Genomic DNA, 25643 nt, shown 5'->3' on the forward strand with positions numbered 1-25643 from the left:
AACAGCGGGGGTGCGGCAGAAGACCTTTTTTTGTTTAAAGAGTCTTGCCTAATGTCTGATATTGATATAAGATGAAGGAGTGTGTAGTGACAGTCTTGCTTATAAGGCAAAACATTTCCTCCGCAGGATAACACGAGTACAAGTTTATGTGATCATTACATTCGCATTTTTTTGAGCGGGAAAATGCACACTGATGACGACTTTGGGATTGCATTGTGTTTTGCCCCGGTGATTGATTTACGATATATGAATACCGTTATAGGCTCAGATGTTCTACAACTACCGGTAAACAAGATTGTAATTTATCTGGAATGAATGACAGGTGGTAGAGGACGGCGTATACATCATCACCCTGCACACAGCACCCTTCCATCAAATTTTATGCAGGCGTGGATACAAAGCATTTATTAATTAAATATCCACTAGACACGGATCGGAAGGCACATCATCTTTTTATTTTCTTCAAATACTCTTTTTTTTTGTGTGTCCTTGGGGCAACACGTTGTGTGTTTTTCTGAGAGGCTTAAAATATGTTTTGCTAAGCGGTGTCTGACAGAGTACCTGTGTGCAAAAATAGCCCCGGAATATAGTTCTGATTAGATCTGTCATGTAAATTAGATTACCGTTTTCGAGGCAGGCTTTTGATGACTAATTAATTTTCTTTGAGAACTAAACAGACATTCACTTCTGACATACGTCCTTTGAATTTATATTGAAGCAATTACCTTGCCTGCAGAAGTGTCATGACACTCAGAATCAACAGTATACCACAGCAAATTGTCTAAACGAATTTCTATTATAGATTTATGGATCAAAATGATGAGGCCGCTACGTCTACAAAGGCAACTTTTTTTTCTCGAAAACAAAAGCAGAACAGATCAATCATAACTTTAGATAATTCAACCTCCACTATTCTAGTTGTGGACCAAATAATATGATAGTGGAGGATAACACGGTTTATCAGATGTTGACTGTGTGCATAGAATGTCTGCAACCTTGACACAGGAGGGTTTTTCTTCAGTTTTGTTTTATTTATTTATTTATTTATTTTGTAACCCTCGGCTCTACCCACCTTGGAAGGGGTTGGATGCCTGTTGAGCCAGAGTGAGATGCTCCTCGGTCAGGTGGTAAACGGGCTGGTGCTGGTTGATCTCCACGCTGGTACATACGTTGCTCTCGCCGTGCAAGAAGAAAGTGAAGGCGCAAGATAGGTGCTCGCTGGAAGGAAGACAGACATAAGAATGAGGCTTCTCGGATGCTTCATTTAAGTACGTACAATAAAGAACACATATGTGACAGCAAAAATATAAAGTCTGGATTAAAAAAAAAAAGCCCTTAGTTCAGAAGCAAAGTAAAATCTATCCACACTTCCAGTATCTTGCGTGTGAGCGAAATAAGGGGTATTAGATTTAAAAAATATATATATTTTAAAAGGGGAGTGAGGGGGGTAATTTGAAAGACGAGTCTGATAATGCCGGTTTCAGGTAACTCAATTAATCTTTGAAATTTTACGCGCATACCTCCAACATATGTCAAGTGTAACTCCAGTTTATAACCAAAAAAGATTATATATAAAATGTAGAAAACAACGGCAAAGAAATTAGGCACACTGGACACAGACAGACAGACAGACAGACAGACAGACAGACAGACAGATAGATAGAGCAACTATGATGCAAACTTAAAACCGCTGTTGACGCTTGCTATTTTGGCTAACAGCAGAGTTCTGCTCAGCTCAGCAGTTAGCTTGTGTTTTAATAGCATCTGAATTGAGGTAATTACAGTCACAATAGGGAAGGGGTTGGATTACACATTTACTTTGGGGAGAGGGGCATGCGTGTTACGAGGGAACAACACACCCGTTGATTTCTTGACACAGGTTATAAAAGTAGAAGTTATTTTAGGAACCACTGAAGAGCAGAGTAGCAGTCTCTTCAGAAATGTGAAGCAGATGAAACATGACAAGTGGGTGGATTCTAGATATGAAACTCAAACGTGTTAAGGGCCTTGCGTACAAGCAAATGTGAAACTGTTGCAGTGTCTCATTTGTCACTCCCCAACTAACTCTTGTTTTTTCGACAATGAGCTCAGATAGAAGGCTACTTTCTTGCTCATACGCAGCGGCTCTGGTTACGACAATGCCTGCCTGTGCCAGTCTGACCTCAACAGCTCACAACAAAAGTGAACCGAAGAAAAATCGGAAAAGAGCGAGGCAGTTGGAAATAGAGCGGGGGACAGGGGAAAATGCCGGCCATTGTCTACACCAGTGGTGTCAAACATACGGCCCGCGGGCCGGAACCGGCCCGCAAGGAGGTTTGATCAGGCCCGCAGGATCATTTAAAAGTGAAAAAATGCATAAAAGACACGGAATGAATATTTTTAATGATGTGCAATTCATGTAATATCCGCTAGGGGGACACACTGTTTTGATCAGAGAAAAAGACAACCTTGTTTTGATCAGAGAAGAAGACAATACCAGCCTCAGTCTGTCACTGAGACAGACCCAACACAGCAGACGCTATCAAGGATATGTGAATACTTTATTCTTTACACATATTATAGCACTCTCCTTAGTTTGTAAGGTGTAGGCAGGGATTCCATTTAGAATTTATATGCTCGTGTAAATGGTTTTAAAAATTCCTTTCTTTATAAATCTTGTTTAATCTTAAAAGTGCATTACTATATTTTTCAATAGCAATTACTTGTTAAGGTTTGGTGCCTTTGTACATTCAATGGGATCAGCTGCAATGCATATATGTGAATGATAAAAGTAAATTGCATATTTGTCTAAGGAAATCTAAGGTCCTTCATGTAATGTTTTGTAAAAAATATATTCATTAAATTTCAACATTTTCCTAGTATTCTTGTGCTTCTTTAGACCAAAACAAAGGATATACATATTATTTTGGTTATTTACAGCAGAGTATGGTGTCATTTTTAATGGTCCGGCCCACTTGACATCTACCGAGGCTATATGCGGCCCACAATGTGAAATGAGTTTGACACCCCTGGTCTACACGGTTTCCCTCATACTTTCAGCCCCCCGATCTTGTCCGACATACAAACACATGCGGCGACAGGGGAAAAAAATGCAAGTGACGGACAGCCACGGTGCGCTTAGAGGTGGATCAAAGAGGGTTACTTCCTTGGAGGATTTGATTAAGCAAATATCGGTCTTCTCCCTCTGACTCTCGCTCACCTACTCGGCGGAGGATTAAGAAAAGAGCAGATAGGCAGGCGCCGCAATGAATAAGGAGCGAGAGCACTTCAAATAAGATAATAGCGGCGAGGTAGTGACGAGATGCCCTAAGCTGGTGCCCACGGAGACTCGCATTCAATCTTATAATCATTTTCCTCAGAAAAATGTAGGGATGCTCATTAGTGAATGCATGATATTCATATTCTGGATGTATGCACTCACTACAGCTATCTATAGCTGGATGAAAGGAGGCTGATGAAGGTGCGTTATAGATTTACGCATCCACTGCTATTACATCAAGTCTGTCTACTGAAAGAGCACAACAACTTGCATAATCAGAGAACAGTAAAAATGAAAAAAGCTGCCTTTGGAAGGATAAGAACTGTATTCTTCTAGGTGAGATCAATGTATCTCATTGGACATCTGGATTTTCTCCTGAATTTCCAATTCACTGATGACTCAAACAATAAAAATTGCATTCGCTCTACCCGCTGGAAGAAATTGGTACATTACAGATTTATTCATTCATTTTTGGCCTGTTTACATGTATGTTCCATTCATGCACCCGCTTAATGTGTCTATGCATTTAGTCCCTTGCCCAATGGCACCTCAAAAATCCTCAAGCAGCAGTCAAGCGTCTCCCCGTAGTCTGTCCCAGTTTCCATCATTTCAATTGGCTGTTTCTATATTTTTGTCGACAGTAAGATTCGAACCTTCTGGTTTACCTCCTGATCCATGAACAACAGGAGCAAAAGGAACGGACATAAAAAGTCAGGTGCTTTCACTGCCAGAAAATCTGTACATAGAATTTGGGGTTGTGTGGCTTTTAAATGAAAGTTAAATTTGCTTCCATCTTTTTTCTCCCTAAAGACCCCATACTTCGAATGCAATGGATGCAGAATACAAGGGAGATGGGGCTTCATTGATGCTCAGTACATAAAATTGTGTAGTAGACAGGATCATTGTACTGCTCAGGGCTTTCTTCACAAACACTGTACCGTCATGGTTTATCTCTTCCTCTTTGAGACCCCCCCCCCCTCGCTTTAATCCAAACATGAATATTCTCAAATGAGCTCCGCCTGAGATTGGAATGTAGCAGTCACAACGTATGACATGGAAACCTAGTTTATGTTCTCAAAGGTGCTCTTCCATCATAATCCAATTTTCCCCCCCTTTTTTATGCATATGTCAAAATGAGTCTGACACGGTTTAAGATTGACATGTACGCGGTTGGTTCCTTGCATACAAAGGCCTTTGAAAGGCAAAAGCGTGCAGAAACGAGCGGATTTGAATCCGGAGCCATTGTGACATTATTGAAGTACGTGCTCACTTTGCGGCCGCTCCAGGTCCACTCAACTCAGGAGAAATGAGTGACTGCGACAAGACACATCATCTAATTTTAAACCTTTCTGTCAACTGCCAATCTCAAGAGGATTAAGAAATAAACTGCTCTGTCTTTGTGTGAACAACTTGTAGAAATAATTTCTTTTGAGTGTGCCATTGGATGTGAACCCGCAGCCCTCCGGTCGACATTCGTAGTGCAAGTCAAATAGGCGGCGTCAACCCAATATATCAGCAACAATTTCTCAAGTTCGTGTTAGACACTCGGCATTCACCAGCAGAATAGGCTAGCTTTTAACCTCAAGTGTGCTCTAAGTCTTCCCTGGAGTTTCCTCTCTGTTGGTAATACTTCTGGAGCGGGACACCCGACTGGCATCCTTATCAGATGGCCAAACCACTTCAAATGATACCTCGGCTCTTCACTGAGTGCATAATGCTCAGCCAAGCCAACCTGCCAAGGAAATTAGCTTGTGCCACGTATTCTATGAGCTCATTCTATTCGTCATTACTCAAAGATTATGGCCATGGTGAGGCTCAGAACATAAATTCAAAGCTTTGCCTTCCAGCTAGACGACTTCTTAATCATTACGAACCGCTGTACGGCCACCCGTCCATTTCACCTAAACTCAAAACACGACTTTCCTCACCCGGGAGCACTTTCAACCAAAAAGTAGTAAGTACCCACTTTATGAGAAAGAACAATGGCCTTTGACGAAGAGCTGCTTACTTGGATTGTTACTTTTACACAGGCCATCTAACACTATATTTGAATTTATCAACAGATTCCAGAGGGGTGTAATGCATCGTTTCATGAGACCATTTCTTCGGATTCAAGGGCCCAAGTGAGGAAGGCCCAGAAAATAATTGTTCTTTTGATCATCGGGTAGTCACATCTTGTACTGGTGATGAACGGAAGAGAGGTAGAGGATTCGGGCTGTAAAAAGAGACCATTGCGCAACGAGGACATGCTGGTCCAACCCACAAAATGGGGGCTTTGTTTAAGGAGGTGTGATGTGACAGCTGCGGTCATCGAGCCGTAAATTACACTTGGCTTTTTTGACTGCTGTTTAAGTCTTGTAACCATTACCACCTGGAAAGGGCTGGGAAAAAAAGTTTTGAAGTCAAAGACCTCTTGTCACAATTGCTGTACAGTATAAGCCTGTACATGGACTTTATATGACTGTTATTGCACAATAAAACTGGTGCGCTTTGCACCACAGGTGTCAAAGTCAAGACACGGGGGCCACAGTCGGCCCGGCACGTAATTTTAGCTGGTTCCCCAAAAGAAAATCACGTGTGTCAAGTTGTAAGATCCTTGCCAAACTCTGTCCCGAAATGTCAAATTGTCAAGTGTAATTCCGTAATTTTGCTATAATTGTGTTACTCACTTGAAGAATAATTGACAAACTATTATTGCAGACCGATTTCAAAACTACTAATCCATTAATTTTCGAAAAATGTGATGAGACGATGAAACATTTTTGCGGTTTCACTGTCGTAACGGCCCATCCGAAGGAAGACGTAACTCCAAAGTGACCCGTGACAAAAATGAGTTTGACACCCCTGCTTTATTTATACCAAGTGCATGGAAATAAAACAAAATGGAGACCAACTTAGGGCTGCAAGAAAACAGAGCCAGACAACAATGGGGAGACGGGGCGTGTTGTATTCTGCAGACCTCAACAGAAATCTCCTCTCACCAGCATATAATACCTTACACAACACGTTCACATGCGTCTGTGTGTGTAAAGCGCTTGAGGGAGCGGGCTGCCATCTGTGGCTCAGCCCGCAGAGGTGCAAACACAACCCGCACATTCAAATTGCTGGCTGGCATAAACAGACACACGTGGAATTCGCCAACATGATTAACAATCATACTACTTACTACCTGTGGTGTGTCGAGGTAAAAGTCCTTTAATGAGTCAATGGTCGTTTCTGACTGCTAAAGCCTGGATGTATTTTCAAGGCTATGTTATCGTGCACTCTGGCAACATTCAATGAGGAACAGCCAAGTACAGTCATTGGTGAGTAAAGGGTGGGTCACACGTTGTCAACAGGTGTGTGGTTAGCCTTTGACTCAGCAAGGCCCGAAACAAAATCGCATGGAATGTCTTCTCACATCGGTGTCACCCACACAGACACATTAAGGACTCCAAAAAAAGTCATCCCTTTGCGTAGTGCTGCACGGTCCCTATCTCAGTGTTTTTCAAACTTTTTTGAGCCAAGGCACACTTCTTTCATTGAAAAAAACCTCGCGGCACACCACTAGCTGAAAATGTGACCCTCCCACGCTTATTTTAACAATTAACGTGTTATATTGTTACTCTAACCGTTTTAACTTGAAGAATGACGTTATAACAGCTTGAATTGGAATCAAATGAACACAAAGAAAACAATGTTTTATCATCTTTCATATTTATTGTTTCACCGTCGTCCTGCATTCATGCGTCACAAATTCGCTTGACTCTTGTCGAAACACAAGGCTGTTGCTGCTCCCTAGCGGTAGGAGAGGGTACTACATGATTACTTTCTGGTCGAAAGACCGCACAGGCATACAAATTGGATATTTTCCCGCGGCACACCTGACAATGTGCTGCGGCACACCAGTGTGCCGCGGCACACTGGTTGAAAAACACTGCTCTATCTGTTTGCGTACTGTATATAAACAGGTAGACATCTACAGACATATGCGAAAAATACTATGATATAGAAAAATAATGTTGAAACATGGGGAAAGTATGAAAAGCAAAAACAAAAGATCCAATTAAAACATAACATTTCATGTAACGTAATGCAACGAGTGGGTCAATTCATGTTACAAACGTCAACAAGATTGAAGTGATACACACAAAGCATGAAAATGTGTGACATGACTCACATCTTGGGAATGTGTTTGTCAGAGCCAGAATATATTCACACATTTATTTACACTAAATAAATGTTGAATTTATTTGGTAAAACCACTCCCTCGCTTGTGAGTTTTGATTCTCTAATGTCACTTCCACAATCAGAAATGAAGGTCGAACTGGAGGGAAAGTGGGGGATTCTTTTTGTATTGTTGCAGTGGCACTCTGAACAAGATAAATAACAGTGGTCCACAGCAAATTTTAATCAGAGATGTCTTTATATGTCCCTAAACGTTCTCCATCTTGACACCGAGATTAGCAAAATAGCATCCAATGAGTTACTCTTTTCCCCAAACCCGTGTATCCAAATGCCTCTTAAGAAAATCTCTTTAACGACTAATTTCATTCTGCGAGGATCTGTTCAATTCTTATCAGACATAAAATATTGGATTAAAACTGTAATCGCCAAATAAAACTACTACTGTGAGAAAATGCAACCGTATTTAGTTGAAAAGCCTCCCAGTGGGCGCATCTGAGATGTGTTGCAACAGAAGCGTTTGTTCATGTAAACCTGAAGCAACGGAGCATCCTAATCCAACAATATACTGCCTAAACTGCTATAAATGAACACTCCTTATATTTTCTGTCTCGTGAGATCACGGCTTCTCTGCCAAATGAGTTGTATTTTCCCTAACCTCCTTCTTTAGAGTGCTTTCTTTCCAATTTGAGGCTCACTTGCACTCTTTCGATGCTGACACCAAACAATTCCGTACCCCAGTGTCCAACGATTTTTGTTTGCTAATGTCAGACATTTACTCTCATTCAGTACCACCCAATTCTAGACCAAGTCTGAAAAGACGTTTAAAAACGTCTTTGGGAGTGAATGAGTTAATTCATAGAAGCTTTCACCGGTACTGTTACAGATTTGTATTATTACCTGTTTGCTATATATGACTTACATGAAGAATATTCCAGGGAATGGGTAACATTTGGCCACACAGTTAAAAGAGCAATAAGAATTTTGTTGTCACGAGAGTGGCAACGGACAAGGGAGGGACATTGGCATTAAAAGATGGGAGGGAAAAAAACAAGGAGACTGCAGAGCTGTGACATTACTAAAATGTTTTTCGGGCTTGGTGTGTCCGCAGCTAAGAATTACGCATCCGCTGAGTTGAAGACCACATCCTCACGACAACAACTACATGTGTCGCTTGCACTGGAAAGGGCCAATTAGTCCATCTCTTGACATTTCGCATGAGAACGCACGGTTGCCACCTCTGCTTTGACGTGTTCATGGATAGCCATTTGCTTGCTATCACCATCTGAGGCAAGCGAGCAAACGTGTTTTGAAGAAGTGCGTGCTGTTTCTGGAGTTAAAACTTCAAACAGATAAAATCAGGGTTAAAAAATAATAATAATCATCAAATGAAAAACTTTTGACAAGGAAATGGTGAAAAAGAGTGTTAATTCCATTTTTTTTTTTAAACTACAGCAAGTTATTCGCCCTCTGGAAATTGCTTTCTTTGCTATGATTGTTCCTTAATTAACCCTTTCAGGGACGGTGGTTACTACAGTGGACAGCTTATCGTGTTATCAGTTAACAGGGTGCATGAAAAGGTTAAATTAACCACAATTTGATGGGTTTCGCTTCGAACAAAAATTTTATCCTGTTGACAATGTACGCCATGTCAGGATCCAAACATGACCCCCAAGAATTATAACCGTTGTTCTCCGAAATCCCAAAGTTAGTCTAAGTCAGTTTCACTTTGAAACATCGAATCATTTTATCGTGAGTGCACAAAAAAAAAAGACTGAGGTCATTCCAAATCTACCTTGTCAAAGATTTCTCACAAACGGCTACCAAATTTGAACCATGTATGCTGCACGGCCAGCTAACAGCTCCTAAAAAGCACGTGGGCAGAGCATAACAGCGAACGTCGATAACTTGCCAAAATATGAAACTCTAGTTCTAAACACCATCGTTTTATGAAGAATGAAGGTCGCGACCTGTAGAGATTCATAGGTGAACTCCTGCTGACAGAAGTGTATTGCCGCAATAATGCTCAGATTTCCTTCCAACGCCTGATATTCTCATCACGTTTTCTGACCAGGGCACCTCACCAAGTTTCATCTGCTGCTCGCAACCTAAATCTAAGTTTGGACTCGCTGCAACACAATGCAAAAATATTAAATACTAATATAGTTATATAGAGCCTTGAACAAGACGATATAACCTCCTGTCAAGTCACCTGACCACTGGGAAACACTGCGCTGCCAACATAGCACAAACCCAAGACACACAGAGCCACAAAAGACGTGCCTGCTTCTACCTTTACTCGCTGTTTACACAAGAGACCGGTTGCTGGGAAAAAAAAAATACAAGAAGATGAACTTCTTAAGGCCAGCAAGTTTTCACACACATACACACGCAAAATTTGATTACTCGGAATTGATTTCCCTCAGCCACAAATGCAGGAGAGCCTCTTTACACATGTCAGATTAAAGCTGGAAGGCAGAGGGGTCTATGAAAACAGGAGGAATGCAATCCTCTTGGAGAACATCAACCCCGCGCACGAATACAAAAAGAGCGGTAAGGCCGACATAACCCCAACAGCATGTCAGATTCCAGAATGCTCTCATCACACTCAGAAAGAGTCAAACATACACACACTTTTGTAAATGACTTCACTTTGATGTGGAACAATTTTTTTTTAAATTAACATTGTCAAATAACTCGGCACCCAATGTGGTTGCGATTACCTTTTCTCTCTCATGCAGATGCAATTTCCTACATTAAAACTATAAACCAATGTATCCAAAAATAAATTTATTCCCGCGATGGGTATACTGTGTAAACTCCATCACAAATGACAAATTATGTTTTATATAAATATGATCAGCTGAAACGAAAGCAAAGAAAAATATTGTGGAACTGTTGAAGAAGAGGGATATCATATATATTTCCGTAATATTATAACAGTGTGAGAAGAGAGGGCAGGTGAATAATAAAATAAAGGATGGAGAGATAGATAAAAACACAAAAAGCTACATTAAAAATATATATATTACGGAAAAATCTGGAAAATTGAACTCATTCAGCCAAAATCAGATGGTGGATTAATGCCTCACTTAACTTTTTCAAAGCAAAGGCCTGCAGCATCCAAAGTGTCTCTTGTGAATTCACCCACATAATAAAAACCTTGTAGGTGACCTGTTGATTTCAAAGGGCTAATGTGATAATAGAAAAGTACAAAGTGAGAATCATTTCAAAACAATGACTTTATTCTTCGGACTATAAGTGGCACTTTTTTTTTTTTTCAGAGGCTGGTCGTGCGATGTATACTCAGGTGCAACTTGTATTTATCAGAATTTAGAGCTTGGACTGGCACCTAAAGTTATCTACCGTTTAATATAGTAATGGTCAAATTCTGGTTTCAACGCTACATACAACTTTTGGAAAACAAGGGGGGGGGGGGGGCGATTTCTTCAGACCTTTGCTTGATCTCGGCCGTGGCCTCTTGTCACATAGTCCAAACGGGGAGAAACGACAGCATTGTATAGCAATGTGAAGGTGGGAGGCAAGGAGAGAGGAACTGAGAGCACACAGAGGAAATGTAAGGACGTGCATGCTAAATTGGGTCCTTGCTAACCACACTCCTACTGCGAACAGCAATAGCTGAATACTTGAGAATGTATTAACTTATTCCTCTCAGATGTCTTCATTAATTTATATTTTAGAGCTTAACATTTGCTTTGAGGTTAGCAATGACTCATGCATGTAGCAAAGAAACGGTAGGTGACAAAAAAAATGATGCTTTCGTACAGAAATTAAAATAAAATATGAATATTATGAAGATGCTAAGATATTGAAATTGCAAATAAATGACAAAATATTCCGAAGTATGCCGTGTTCTCTGTTATATGAATAACAATGCCGAATTGAAAGAAATGGTCCATGTCAATTGACCTGGGGCATGATGCGTTTTTTTTTGACGGATACGATTCGGATTGATATAAGGCCTAACGAGTCGACACAAAGCGATGTATCGCTTTTTTTTTTTTAAACGATCGGAATTATTTCATTAATTATATTGATTTTATCATTCAATAACTTGTAAAGTCCGGTGCTGATCGATGTTGCTGGATCGCGGGGCAGAACATATTGAATAAATAGATGTATCGTTACACCCCTATGTTCCGGGATCAAGTAGTTTCTTCGCACACAAAAACTATATTCACGTTTAAAGCATTGCAATGATAAGTCGTCCAAAGACGGAGATTTTTTTTAACGAAATCACCTGAACAATCACGGTCATGACATTGAAAACACTGCATTGTAATGAACTCTTTCAGGCACAGCGGTCACTACAGTGGACAGCTTATCATCTTATCAGGTTACAGGTTAACATATTTGCTGCATGAAAGGGTTAAAGTATTTTCAGGATGAGGAAGCCCCTGGAGGAACGCTGGTATGTACATGAAATATTAGACATAGTGTATTTTAGACAAAAGACCCATGCCGTATATAACCTGAGCAGCAAGACATATGGTCCTGTTGCTGGAAAGACGAATAAATTACAAGAAAATAGCCAGGGGTAAAGGATATTTTACCCCCTTCGTGGATGTCTACAATGTGTTGTGATTGTTTCGAAGCACATTATTCCTCGCTCGCGTCGGCTTCTCTTTGGAAATCGCATGCAGGTTGTTGACACACACACATGCCTGTATGCCCGTCTCCCTGTGTGTTTGTCTTGTGCTCGGAACATGGAGGGGATAAATTTAGCGCTTTAGCCCCAGACTGGAGGCAATGGCCCTTTATCCCGCACTGTCCTACTTAACAAGAGTGCTGCCTGCCGCTTTCACGGTGCACTGGGACACACACGCAGACACACACTTCTAACGACCAACGCCGGACACAACAATGCCAAAAGAATGTTCGCGGACACATGACAGGAACACGTGTGTCATGTGCTTGAATGTTTGTTCTCATTCAAAGGAACATGATTTCAAAGGAACACATTTGTCCAAACGCAACAGAAATGAAATGTATCGCTCTTATTATTGCAGCGCTGCTGGAGCACATCTTGTAACTGCTGCTTTGAACCACACGGCACATATTTGAGCAGACGAAATGATATCCCTTTGTCCTGATCAAAATTGAGACATCAAAGCCGACTGGATGGAACGTCGTACTAGTTTTCGCAAGCGCGGCCAATTAGGAGCAAGTTGACAAGTCGACTCTGGCCAATGGAGCGCAAGCATCCCGCTTCACCTTGGAAACACGCGATCCCAGGGTGTATTTCTCTGCTGCCATGACAACCAAGATGAGCTCTCCCTTGTCCGTTCCCTCTCTCCATCGCTCTCCGGCTTCTCCCTCTTTTTTTCTCTCCTGCTGTTTTCCAAAGCCGGTGTGGCTGACAGCTTCACCAGAACAACCTTGTTGCACTACTTGGAGACGTTGCACACCAGACAAAGAATGACTCTCACTAGTAAATACATAGAGTTGGGGGGGTTATTGTTGTTTTTTTGGGCAAACAATGGCAAAAGATAAAACAAAATGCGCACACCATTTCATGATATTGACCTCTTTATAATAATTAATGCGTCCAACAGTACTTAAGTGTATACGACTTAGTATTCAGTACACAAAAAGATAAAGGAGGCTGGTGCAGGGATGGGGATGATGTAAGCATTTCAACACAGGCTGAGGGCTAGGGTTGAGGTTATGAACACTGTCAGCTGGCTCTAGCCGCCACCAACTGGAGACTTTGGATGATTAACGGGGAGGCGTGGGGTTGAGGGTCTTTTCAGCGTTTTCCATCAGCAGATGGCAAATGAGCAGCCCAACCCTAATCTTAAATATATTTTTATTTTCCAAAGTAGGGAAAGGTACATAGAATAGATTCAAAGCTGCAAACATTAAATAGTTAACGAACAATTGGGCCGGCATTTGAAGACACAACATAATCAGGATCTGATCGAGACCGAGTTTTAAAGCTAAACACCAACAGAAGGCGTCGTGTCCGTTAAAATTCCAGTGCGTCCGAAACACACAAAAGGAATCAGAACATCCCTGACAACAAGTAAAATTCAGGGTGGTTGCACCACTATTTATAACCTGTCCAGTCTGTTCTGAGACAGCATGAGGGGGTGGAGAGGGAGGGAGGGGTGGAAGAGAGTGAAAGAGAGAGAGAGAGAGAGGCAGAGAGAGATCCACAATCAAGGGAAAGAGGAAAACACTCATTTTTTCCTCTCGGCTAGTCTCTCTTGACGACATAATGTAAGCGAGCTAAACAAGTCATGAATGTCGCCGCTAGTTCTACTTTGCATCATTTTACCCATTATTTCATCTCATGCCGATTAAGCTCACCATGCGGAAAACCGTGACACGCTGTCAGCAGAGGAAAACCAAAAGAGACACATGTCGGCGTGCAAAAAGGATAATGATGCGGCGTGGCCCCCGTGGTCACTTGACTGGGAGATCTGACAACAGCTGCAAAACTAGTTACATATTGACACATGCAAACGCCAATGTGAATTGGAACCTTGCAGTCACAAACAAAAAAAACAAACAATGAAAAATCAACACAAGAGGTGGCAGGTGAGCACATCTAATTTAAAAAAAAGGGAATCAAAATGCTCCTTGAACATTTGATTGAGGTGACCGGTGGTGTAGCAATTTAAAGGGCTGCACTCACCAACCTGTGCAACTGTTTCCCACCAGCAGTGCACGATAGGACCTTTTTCAAATACTTTTTTTTTCCCTTCTCCAAAACGTGTCTCATTGTCTGTCATGTGCACCCGCTGAAGCACTGGTAGACAATAAAAAAAAGAATACTGGTGCTGTCATCATTTTAACAAGTTGTTAGAGCTCAGAAGAGAATAAATGTAAGCCAATGTTTGAAGTTCATAATAAGCTGGTCTTTTTTTTTTATCCTATTACTTCACTTCTTTCTACTTCACTACTTTCTGGCAACACATAGGATTTAAAGATTTGAATTGAATTAGTGGTAATAATGTGCGGTTGTGCCATGTTGCTTTGAGCTGTGGTCAGTGAAATCAAACGTGGCGATGCTGTAACTTTAACTTTCGGAACTTCTAGCTATTGCCCAAGAACTATTAAACGGGTCGGGGGAACTTCAGACCCCAGGCAAACCACCACTGGTGCTGACAAAGCCTGCGAGGTAATGACAGAAGCTTATTTTACCCTTTCATGCCCCTTGTCATCTGATAACATGATAAGATGTCCACTGTCGTGACTGCTGTCCCTCAAAGGGTTAAAAAATTGACCATATAGATTTGTAGCATTGAAATAAAAGATCACTGTACGCTTACACTCAAGCCGAGCGTGCACTCTGCAGCTTAACCTTATACAAAGGCAATAAAACTGTTCACCTTGTGTCATCGAAAGCCTTGTACAAGCCACTGAGCTGCATTAGACCACATCGCAGCCCAACAATCAAAAACAAATCCAAAAGAATCAAAAGCGCAGCACGCTGACACTAACCTCTTGTTTATGGGCTTCTCATCCTTCTCGTAAGGCTTGACAAACCACTTGCCGATGCGCACAAAACTGCGATTCATGAGACAGCGCTCCAGCAGGTTGCGGATGGCTTTGAACAGCAGCGTGCGGCACTCGTAGGAAAGACCGTTCTCCCAGAGTCCGTCATCCTCAGCTGGAGGGGAGAGAAGCAAAAAGTGAGGTGGAGAGATTCACTTCGACAATTTCTAGGACCATTAAAAAAAAAAACATCAAAAAGGTATTTAAGAGTAAATGAGGTTCATATTGTGACTGCGTAAAATGTATTTTGCCATTACATCATGTTACAGCAGCAATGGGGAGCAGATACCACATTCCTTTTTGTAGCTGCACATTAATTAAATCAGTGACATAAAAATTTAAGCATACAGGCATTCATTGGAGGAGGATTAAAAATTCAGTGGTATGGTGACATTTCATAGCAACATGAAATTCTTATTTCACTTGCATTACCTGAAAGACGAGACGGGATTTTGGACAGATATATTAACAGTAGGAGAACCTTGAAAAGGTTGTTCAGGGGCCATCCGACGAGAGTGCCACACCTTTTCCAAAGGGCCATACACTTGAGACCGGACACCCAGACAAACCGTTTCTTGAAAATGCAAAGCGGTTAGACGCGTCTCAGGTGACATCTGAAAGCCATATCGAGCACGCCATGAAAATGTAAGCGGTGTGCTCACTGTGACAGACAGAAAGACAGCTCGAGGAGACACCTGCTGCTCCCTGCTTTTATTGTTCTCACTGGAGAGGATAACAGTTTGTTTCCTGACGGTCTAAAACTTCTAGGGATGTTGTGTACATTATGCATCACTGAGCCTGATGCATTGTGCAGCTCGTACAGTTCGTACAGTGAAACTCCTCTACAACGAAATCATGTTTGGAGCAAGAAATTTTTCACAACAGGGGGGTTTTCACTGTAGCAAATTTGATCTCAGACGTAAACACACACACACACACACACACACACACACGAATGTGTACACGCACACACAAACGTACTGTATGTTTTTATTCCAATAGTGCATAAGTATGATCATACACTTATTTGACACTTCATATAGTCAGTGTAGAAAGAAAAAAAGGGAAAGAAATTGCGAAATTTACGATCAGCATTCACTTTCACTTCCATCAATTTCTTGGAAAATGCATTTTATTTTGCTTCCTCCGTCTTTCATTTTGATCATTTTTACCCTCTTCCAGCGTCAGAGCTCTTGTCTTAGCTGCTTGACATCCAGAGGTCCATTTTGTAGCCATTTTAGCAATGCAACATTCTTGCTGCGTCTAAAACTAACAATAACATACTTCCTGGACTACTGTGCATGTGTAAACCAGTGTGGTGGTTGCTGTTTCCGAACAAAGCAGTAGAGGTCGCTGTTGGATTAGACTTCGTTGTAGTGAATCTCGTCGCGAGGCAAGAGCAGAGAAAAAGATTTTGTATAATGCAACAGAGGGGGGGAGGGGTTCGTTGTATGGGGGGCAGGAGAGTGGGAATGGTGTTAATGCATGAAGATTTTTTCACATTGGGGGATATTTTCGCCCATGTAGGTTTCGTTGTAGAGGAGTTTCAGTGTCGCAACAGAACAGGACGGCAAAATGAAGAGGACAGTATACGAGGCACTCACCGGAGCTCAGTCTTAATCTCAATGTAGCAAGATAATGACGTAAAACACACTGCCGGAAGAAAAAAAAGGCATCAAGGACAAGAAGCAGATTTGAGTCGGCCGTTATGCAGCCAATGTACTTGATAGCATGGCATATTTTTCAAATCACATGAGGCTTCGACAAATCCAAAAGCCAAGCACTGGAATTAGGTTATAGTTCTTTGGAAGAAAAAAAAGGGGGTAAGATCAAGGGAAAACACTTTTGCTCTGTTCATAGACTCAATCGCAGAAAATTCAAGTGAGACTTATGAAAGGCAAGGTTGGAAGCAATGCATTGTGATTCTCAAATGACCACACAGGCACATATTTCAATGCAGGTATTTTGAGAGTAAAGTTACATTTTACAACTATCAAATGCATTACTGCACATTGGTTAGGTTTCGCGATGCGAAACCTAACAATAACCATGTCCATGCAGGATGCGTCCACTGTGATTTGTACACGATGGAAGTTTGAGTCTATTTTGAACAAGGTACCACATGAAGCTTAGTTTAACTTATGCAGTGGGGCGGGACCAAATGCTGTGCCCTGAATGCAGATGTGCACTGCATTACTCATGTTTCTAGTACACCTTTCATGCACCCTGTAACCTGATAACATGATAAGCTGTCCACTGTAGTAACCGCTGTCCCTGAAAGGGTTAAACCACTGCAGGTAAGCAATGAAGTAGAAAATAAAAATGTGGATGTGATTTCAAGTCATTTGGTTCCATTTCGCCAAAATCTGCCTTTCTATATCGGCATGTTTCACAGCGGATACTGGGGAATGTATCAACTCAGAAACCACAAATAAATAAATAAATCTGCAAGGTACAAACAGCAGCATGACGTGCAACATATTGATGATACGACGAGTAACTGCAAAGAGCGTACAGTAATTTGACTGAGTGCTTCAATCGGAATTACACCGAGCAAAAAAAGAAAATAATAATCATAAACAGATGAGAGTGTATGAGAGCTTCCATTGTGTTGAGAATGAATACATATCACCAGAACCATATCACAAGGACAAACAGCCCGCACTGACTTGGCTCCTGGATAAGCCATTGCTCAAATCTGACAGGATTTGCTGTCCTTTGAGTCAAGTCTCCAACAAACATGAGCATCCGAGAAAGCTGTCTCTGCATGAGCACCGTGACCCACTCTTCCAAGTCAGCTTTGTGCGCACAAAGGAAGCCTAAGCCACATGAATCAAAATGTCCTGAATTATTAACCTAAACTGCGGCTCGCTGCTGTAATGTATCCGTAGGTAAAACATTTTAAAAGTCATTGTTGAAAATAGGTGGCCCAGTAGTCCAGTGGTTAGCACCTCACAGTGCAGAGGTACCAGGTTAAATTCCAGCTCCGGCCTCCCTGTGTGGAGATTGCATGTTCTCCCCGGGCCTGCGTGGGTTTTCTCCGGGTACTCCGATTTCCTCCCACATTCCAAAAACATGCATGGCAGGCTGACTGAACACTCCAAATTGTCCCTAGGTGTGAGTGTGAGCGTGGATGGTTGTTCATCTGTGTGTGCCCTGCGATTGGCTGGCAACCGGTTCAGGGTGTCCCCCGCCTACTGCCCGAAGACGGCTGGGATAGGCTCCAGCGACCCTTGTGAGGATAAGCGGATCAGAAAATGCATGGATGATTTGTTGAAAATATACACCTTTACCTGTGTCAGCCAGCTCGACAATTTTAAGGGATCGTTAAAACTTTTATGAGCATAATTTTGACAGCTCTTGAAAAAAAAGAAAACACCACCAAAATTTTAAATATGAGAACAGTACAACAACCTCAGGTAAACTGCCAAGTAAGGAGGGTGACATGCCCATTGAATTTGATAGCAGCATTAATTTATCAGGCTTACAGACAACTCCAGGGGTACAAGCAGGAATGCAGAACGCAACAGAGAGAAAACAAAACAGTTGGGTTGGGTGACAAAATAGATTCTTAGACGCACAATCCACAATCACAATTCACAGTCCATGAATATATTACAATAATTGATTGTTAAATTACAATGCAGGTAGAAAGAAAAAAAAGCGGAGCAGCATAATGTCAGCCTCAGTTGATGATGATTTTGTCATTTAAAGTGCAAAGTGAAGCGATTTAAGAGCCACTGGTGGCTCTCCTGAGCTTTAAGGGGTCTGAAAAATATTGTGTATCATTACACAATATACAGTATATGTTAGAGTTGTTTCCTCAATTTCTTAGATTTATTTATTGCCACTTGTTTTGGCAAGAGAATCCCAACTCTAGGGGAAAAAAAAACAAATTCAAAAGGAAAATAAACATGTGATCGATTATACAGTACATTAAAAAAAATGACTTTGCTTTGAGTGATTTAGCAGCTGGTTTGACCAGATACCTTGCAGGCAAAAAACGGCAAAAAGTCAACAAGAAAAGATACCCCCCCCCACCCTCCCCCTCAAGGTGCTGACAGGCAATGAAGAAAAAGCACAAGGTGGAAGGAAATATAAGCTTTTAGGCAATATTCCGATGTCGGTGTGCATACCTGTCAACTCATACGGTTTAGCCATAGTTCATACGGATTTTGTGGTGAATCTTACGTATATGGATGTATCGCACAAATCATACGGATTCTGAAAAATTCCGTTCCCCCCCTGACAGGTAGTTCCGTTTACTTTTGCCCAGAACGGTGCTCGTCTACTCGAATGCTTTCATTTCCAGAATACAACTCTGAACACAGTAATGCCACTAAGTAGAATGATGATTAGACATTAACCAGGCATTGTATTATGGAGATCTACAATAAATATCATTGAAAAGTTCGTGGGTTTTTTTCTGTGCCGTTATTTTGACATAAAATGCTTTGGTATGTTATAAGGATTTTTTGCTCTCTATACGGATTTTTTGGGTAGTTTATACAGGTTGGCGCTCCGAAAAGTTGACAGGTATGGGTGTGATAGATCAATGAGACTGATAAGGTTTGAAAGCTGTAACTGAGAAAAAGTTGCAAGGCACCATTCTAAAGCAAACCAGATTCCACATTTTGACTGAGCTTGTGGAACCTCTTCTACTCCCTTTTAATAGTGGCTCTTATTCAAAAGCGTCAGTCTCCCTAAAGTTAATGCCATTTTCTGCTTCCATGATCACATCCGCACTAGACCTCCTCCACGTCACACGGCCCTTTTCAGTCACAGCAGTTCATAAAAATAAATAAATAAATAAAACTGCTTGGCTTATATCAACAGTTCTTAACCACATATTTGTGCTTGATGCAACACTCCAAAAAGACACTGCGACAACAGGGAAACCTCTGAAGCTAAATGACACTCAGGCCATACAATTCAAAATGAAACCAAATTTGCAGGAGGCGGGGGTGCCTTTAAATCGCCAAGATCTTTATCCATCCATCCATCCATCCATTTGCTAATCCGCTAATCTGCTTATCCTCACGAGGATCGCGGGCATGCTGGAGCCTACCCCAGTTGTCTTCGGGCAGCAAGCGGGGTACAACCTGAACTTGTTGCCACCCAATCGCAGCCAAGATCTTTACGCTACGTTTAAACCGAGAGTGAAACAACGATTCATCTCGTGTATGTCGCGGCAGTTGGATCGCGGAATGCTAACATAGCTGCTTCACTCGCACCATGCTATACCAAACAAGAGGAGGGGTTCCTCCTTCTCCTCTGACAGAAAAAAATAAAAATTGTATGAACATCGGTCGTGACTCAGCTGGCTGGCAGTTGCGATAAACACCTGATGCTAAATGCTTTTGCAACCTTGGTTCACAGGGCAACAGTTGTTAACAAGTCAATGCATACAGTAAAGATTTGCCAACTTCCTCACTCACCACTCAACAAGCCAGCTCCTTTTTGGCTCAGGCAAAGGACATCGTGTGTGTGTGTCACTTAGTAAATCCGATTGGCTGTCACAACGCGACCTGCGTCTTACAGTTCAAATTTTCCAATTTAAGTGAATGTGCTCGCATCACATCAAACGTTATTCGTGTCGCTTGGCACGGATTTGCAGCTTTCTCCGCAAAATGTATTGATTTCGATTTATATGTAATCAAGTTGGGAGAATAGTTCAAGTCGCGTTCGGTCTGACCAGAGCAGGTCAAGCTGTGTGATGCTGCGTGACACACTGTATATCTCTCAAGACCTCATTTCAGTAGGCACCGAAGGATTACTTCTGGGCCTGTAATTTACATGTTCTCCAAAAAAAATTCCAAGACTAGCCCCTCGTGTTCTCACGATATCAAAATCTTTACTTTGATACTGAGTGAGACTGAAACAATACTAGGGCAAAAGTGTAAAAAAGTAAAAAGCAGATGAATAATAATAATAATAACTGACAGTTAAAATGCTTCAATATTTTTTTGGTATTAATTTAAAACAATTACAAAGACACTAATTTGAATACTTTTGAGGAAATAAAAAAAAATTAACACTTGGAGCAATTGAACACAAAACATTCAACTATTTTAAACATATACCTGTATATCCAGTACTAAACAAAGGGTTTGGGTCACCAAAACAATTGTTGTGTTGACAATGCCATGATCACAGATAACTAGAAGCCTATTAAGTTTGGTGTACACCTCTACTTTTTTAGAAATAGTGAAAGCAGTCCAGAGACCTTTGAATTTGGGTTTGTGTGTCCAGCTATGTGTTAGCTAGCATGCTATTTCCTGGTGGATGGAGGGAAGTGACAATCCAGGGTGGTGAACGGTGCTATGAAAAAATAAATTACCGGTACTATCTTAAGCCTATATTCGGATCCACATCAAAGCGTGTCTTCATTTAATCATGATTTTTTTTTTGATAATAAACATCGCGGCAGTATTAAATGTAGATGCAGCATTGAAAATGTTCATTAATTTGACTATTAGTAGCTGAGGCCAAAACCTTTTGCTGGCTTTTTGATGGCATTTTGTGGTCCGAAAGATAAGTGGCCTCATTGAGACAAAGATTAATTGGCCCAGCTGATGGTTGGGGCACTATTATGTTGTTGCCTCCCGTGTCGCAGGCCTCGATGAGGTGACCTTTCTAAAAGCTCTGAAGCGGATGCATAGCAGCTCTGTTCAGTACAACGCCACCTATTGTACCGCATGCAAGGATACACAAAGCACAACTTCGCTTGATACATTGAGCAGCATTGGCAATCGAGTCAACTAAAATTCTTGAGTCCATCACAAAATGATGTGCATACATCAGTTAAGGAATGTGAAAAAAAAGCTTGTGGAATTATGAAGAGGTGGTCCAAATCCAGCATCCATACACATTTGTTCATCTATGTATATTCACTTAGCCGCAGCAGTCATTAAACAGCAAGATTAATGCTTGGTGATCGACCGTGTTGGTGGCGATTCTATCAAGCCTGGTCACAAGGTTTCTGCTCTCCTCTATTTCCTCCGTATCTGCAAAGGGAGAGAAAGAACCAGCACTGCTCTACGAAGTCTCCATTACTAATTAATGAATATTTCCTGAGCAGACAACAGGGACAGAGAGCCAGAGAGGGAAGAGACTGCACCCATGGGCCAGCACGCCATGCATCGCCGACTCCCAGCACTATGCCAACCAAAAAAGATCCATCGGAGAGCAAGAGAGAAGGAGGTGCAGCAAAAAGAAGAAAGGGAAAAGCAGAGGGTGGTTTACGAGCGGGAAAGTAGCCCTAGAAAATTGATCCCACAGCTAGGGCTGGGAGATGAATCGATTAATCAATTTCAAATATCACCAAAAATGTTGGGGAGGGGGGGGGGGGGGGGGGGTTCCCCCTTGTCTTCCTTTCTTGAAAGCACGTCCCGGCTTTACGCGCACTGTTTACAGCACACGGCCGATATGGTGACAGAGAGAGGAGCGCCTTTACAGAAAAGGTACGGTTCAGTCAATCATTTGGAAGTGTTTCGGGTATGCTGCAAAAACCAGCCGCTGAAAACTTTGTTCAAAGGATCCCCCCAAGCAAAAGCAGTAAATATTAGCGGAATCCTTTTCACAAGTTTTTGTTTATGAGTCATTTGTAAAAAAATGGTGAGAAATGTCATCCATTATGACAAGAGCCCAGTAAATAAATCACTGTTGCCAAAGTTTATGACATGACACCCGTTTATGCTTTGTAAAAGTAGTCATCCACATACCTCTTCCACATTCCTCTTTAATTTCCTTCAATTTTTTTTTTTTTAGCTGTCTTATTCATTTGCTAGTTCATGCAGAAGAGAAGAACTTTTAGGCAGGAACATTTTTTCAGGCAACAGTTGAATTTTAAATGCAGTCATACCTCGGTTTTCGACCATAATCCGTTCCAGAAGCCTGTTCGAAAAGCAATTTGTTCGAAATCCGAAACTATTTTATTAGCCCATAATTAGGGGCTCATACACCGCATAAATAACAAAACAAAAAAAAAACAGTCAGATTTGTGTGAATCACAACAAACACGTCTGCTCACAATGAACGTTACACGAGGAAGCGTCATTTTCGTGTAAGGAAGCCGAGAGGAGTGGAGTGGCATATTCGGGTTTGCCGAGTTAGGTCGAAAACCGGTTTTCGGTCGTAATCCGAGGCGGAAAAATCTAGAATTTTCTGCTCGAAATCCGATTTGGTCGATAACAGAAACGTTCGAAAACCGAGGTTTGACTGTACTCCCTCTGGAAGTTATTTGTATTATGATGAATAGTTACCCACATTTAGAATCCACTTCAATGATGGTAGCAACTGTTACGATAAACTATATATAGTCCGTACTATAGCTCATCCAAATGAATTACACTTGTCACAAAGGCTGTTTGTTTGCCAGGTGTTGCTTTGTTCCTGTTAAGTTACTACGTATAACTTTTAGCTGACTACTTCCGGTCGTGTGACTTCCTCATAATGCGTTGAGAAGTTAGCCAAACATTGTGGCACACAAGATAAGCTTCCTAAGACTGAATAATATAGACTAGAAATAATTCTCTATCCATATGCGCCCTATCTGAGAGTGTTTTCGGTACACAGGGTGACAAAAGAAAATTGTTTAAAAAAAAAAAGAAAAAAATGGATAATAGATCAGCAAAATACCTGTATGCTAACATGCAGGTGCGGCAGCGTGAGAATGCAACACATTTAAATTGAATGGTTAAGTACATGTTTTTCATCTTCCTTGCTTTGAGCGCAGCGTTTTGAATCTTTCTGTAGCTTAACGCAATATGAAATATACTTTTTCGGAATAAAACTACTATTACACGACTGTATTTTATTGTTGGTCATGATGGTGGTGCTTGGACAGCGAACTGGTTTTCTGGTAGGATTTGGTAAAAATTGTGAGAACTACTGTTCTAGGATAATCTAACATAAAGATGGGCGAGCAACAAAAGTAGCGAAACTTCCCAAAAAATTAGGAACACAGAATGGTTAAAAAACAAAAACAAAACTAAATAGTTAGCCTGTTCATGTTTTCAGCAATTACCTTCAAACATGGATAGAGAAGAAACAAATCCATGAATTGATTTTGTAGGATCTTTAAGGATTGCGTTTTAAAGGGTAGTTTCTCCAAGTTTTGAACAATATCATAAATTTCTGTTTTTTTCATTTTTATTAACGTAGTAAAAAAATAATTTGAATCTTAAATTGTGGATTTTCACGGGTGGAAAAAAAACCCTGAGATGTATTTTATGCCCAAATCACCCAGCCCTTCCCTGAGCACAAAACCTCAAATATATTTTTTAAATTGCTAGATGGACTGGATTTATGCATTAATCACTCTCAGGTCGTGCATCAAGTGTCAAAAGAAAGTGAATCTTGGTATCCTCTGGCAGGGGTGTCTCAATGACGAATTATCATTGATAGACAGTAACAGTGTCTGTGTGATCACAGCCAAGTGGGACAATGGGAGAGTGTCTCAAGCACGGTAAAAAAAAAAATTACCATGAAAAGAAAAAAAAGCATAATTTTATGAAATCAGGTTGATAGTCCTCTATAATGATGCTATGGGTCATCTTGAGTGTGCGTGTTATTAGGCTAATGGAAGGACTGTGCCCACATGCAAAGGTATTACCAAAAGGCATTGCATCCTCTTTACTGACCCAAAAAGACATAGTCCAAGCTGCAGAGGGAATAAAAAAATACAACTAAATAAAATCAACTGCATCACAAAAAGTGTTCCAGCATGTTTTTATGTGCTTGTAAACATTCCTACACTAGTATGTAGGCGCTCTTTAAAGGAACGATCATTTTTATGGATTTTACAGCATACTTAACTTGCCCTTAATGCCCCCTAACATGAGGAAGGGGAGGCCCACAGTCGCTGAGGCACCTCTCAGCAATTTATTGAACGTTGGGGGAGGAGTAAAACACACTCATGCAGAAGCTGCTGTCAGCCACAGTTCATGCTGAGACACTCGCACGCAGACATTATATGGCACCCTACTGGGCCCGCCTTTTAAAGAATATAACTATATCTAAAACAGACACTAGAGTATATTTTAGACTGGCACTTTTTGTCTATGTTCAAATATGTGTTTGTTTGAAGGAGGGCTGGGGGAAAAAAAAAAAGAAGTCGACCAACTCAGTTGCGGTCGACCACCAAAATTGGTCCACACAAAAATGTACGCCTTGAAAATTTGTCATTTTAAGACCATGGCTGTACAGGACTGAAGTAGCACAATTTTACTTTTAAGATGAAAATGCTGATTAAAATGATATGAATTTGACTTCATGCGACTTGAATCTAAGTTTACAATGTGTCCAAATGAGATTGCCGCGAGTTGGACGGTCTGCTGAGCTCCGGCAGGAACAAAAGGATGATTTGGAAGCATGAAGCCACCTTTGCACAAATATTTATTCACTCTCTCAATTATACAGAAGTGTGTCTCTTGTAAATATTGAAGTACCATCCGTAATGAACAATTTTCCACACAGTCAAACACCATTTACACAACTAGGGGTAATTAGCAATGCTTGTTTTCTTGAGCTCATAGGAGTGGGACCTTCATTGAGTACCCAAAGATTGGATTGACCTGTCAAAAGTGTGAAGTGGGGCTCAGCCTCACAGGATGTGATGAAACGCCGTTTGGAAAAGCGTATCTTAAAAGCGGCGGCAACAAAAAAAAAGGGAAAAAAGCGTGTATGACTAAAT

General features: G+C 41.2%; 1 protein-coding gene across 1 annotated transcript in view; it reads right to left on the reverse strand.

Moving 5' to 3' along the window:
- med13a (mediator complex subunit 13a) overlaps positions 1 to 25643 on the reverse strand; it is an 83067-nt gene that overhangs the window by 34366 nt on the left and 23058 nt on the right. Inside the window, exons 4-5 of the mRNA XM_086130800.1 lie at positions 14894 to 15062; positions 1073 to 1218 (exon numbers count right to left, since the gene is read on the reverse strand). Of these exons, the coding sequence (XP_085986926.1) occupies positions 1073 to 1218; positions 14894 to 15062 (315 nt within the window). The remainder of the gene's footprint in view (positions 1 to 1072; positions 1219 to 14893; positions 15063 to 25643) is intronic.

This window comes from Hippocampus guttulatus, chromosome 15 (genome assembly GCF_054856545.1).
Source record: "Hippocampus guttulatus isolate MCC_2025c chromosome 15, RoL_Hgut_1.0, whole genome shotgun sequence".
Lineage (NCBI taxonomy): Eukaryota > Metazoa > Chordata > Actinopteri > Syngnathiformes > Syngnathidae > Hippocampus > Hippocampus guttulatus.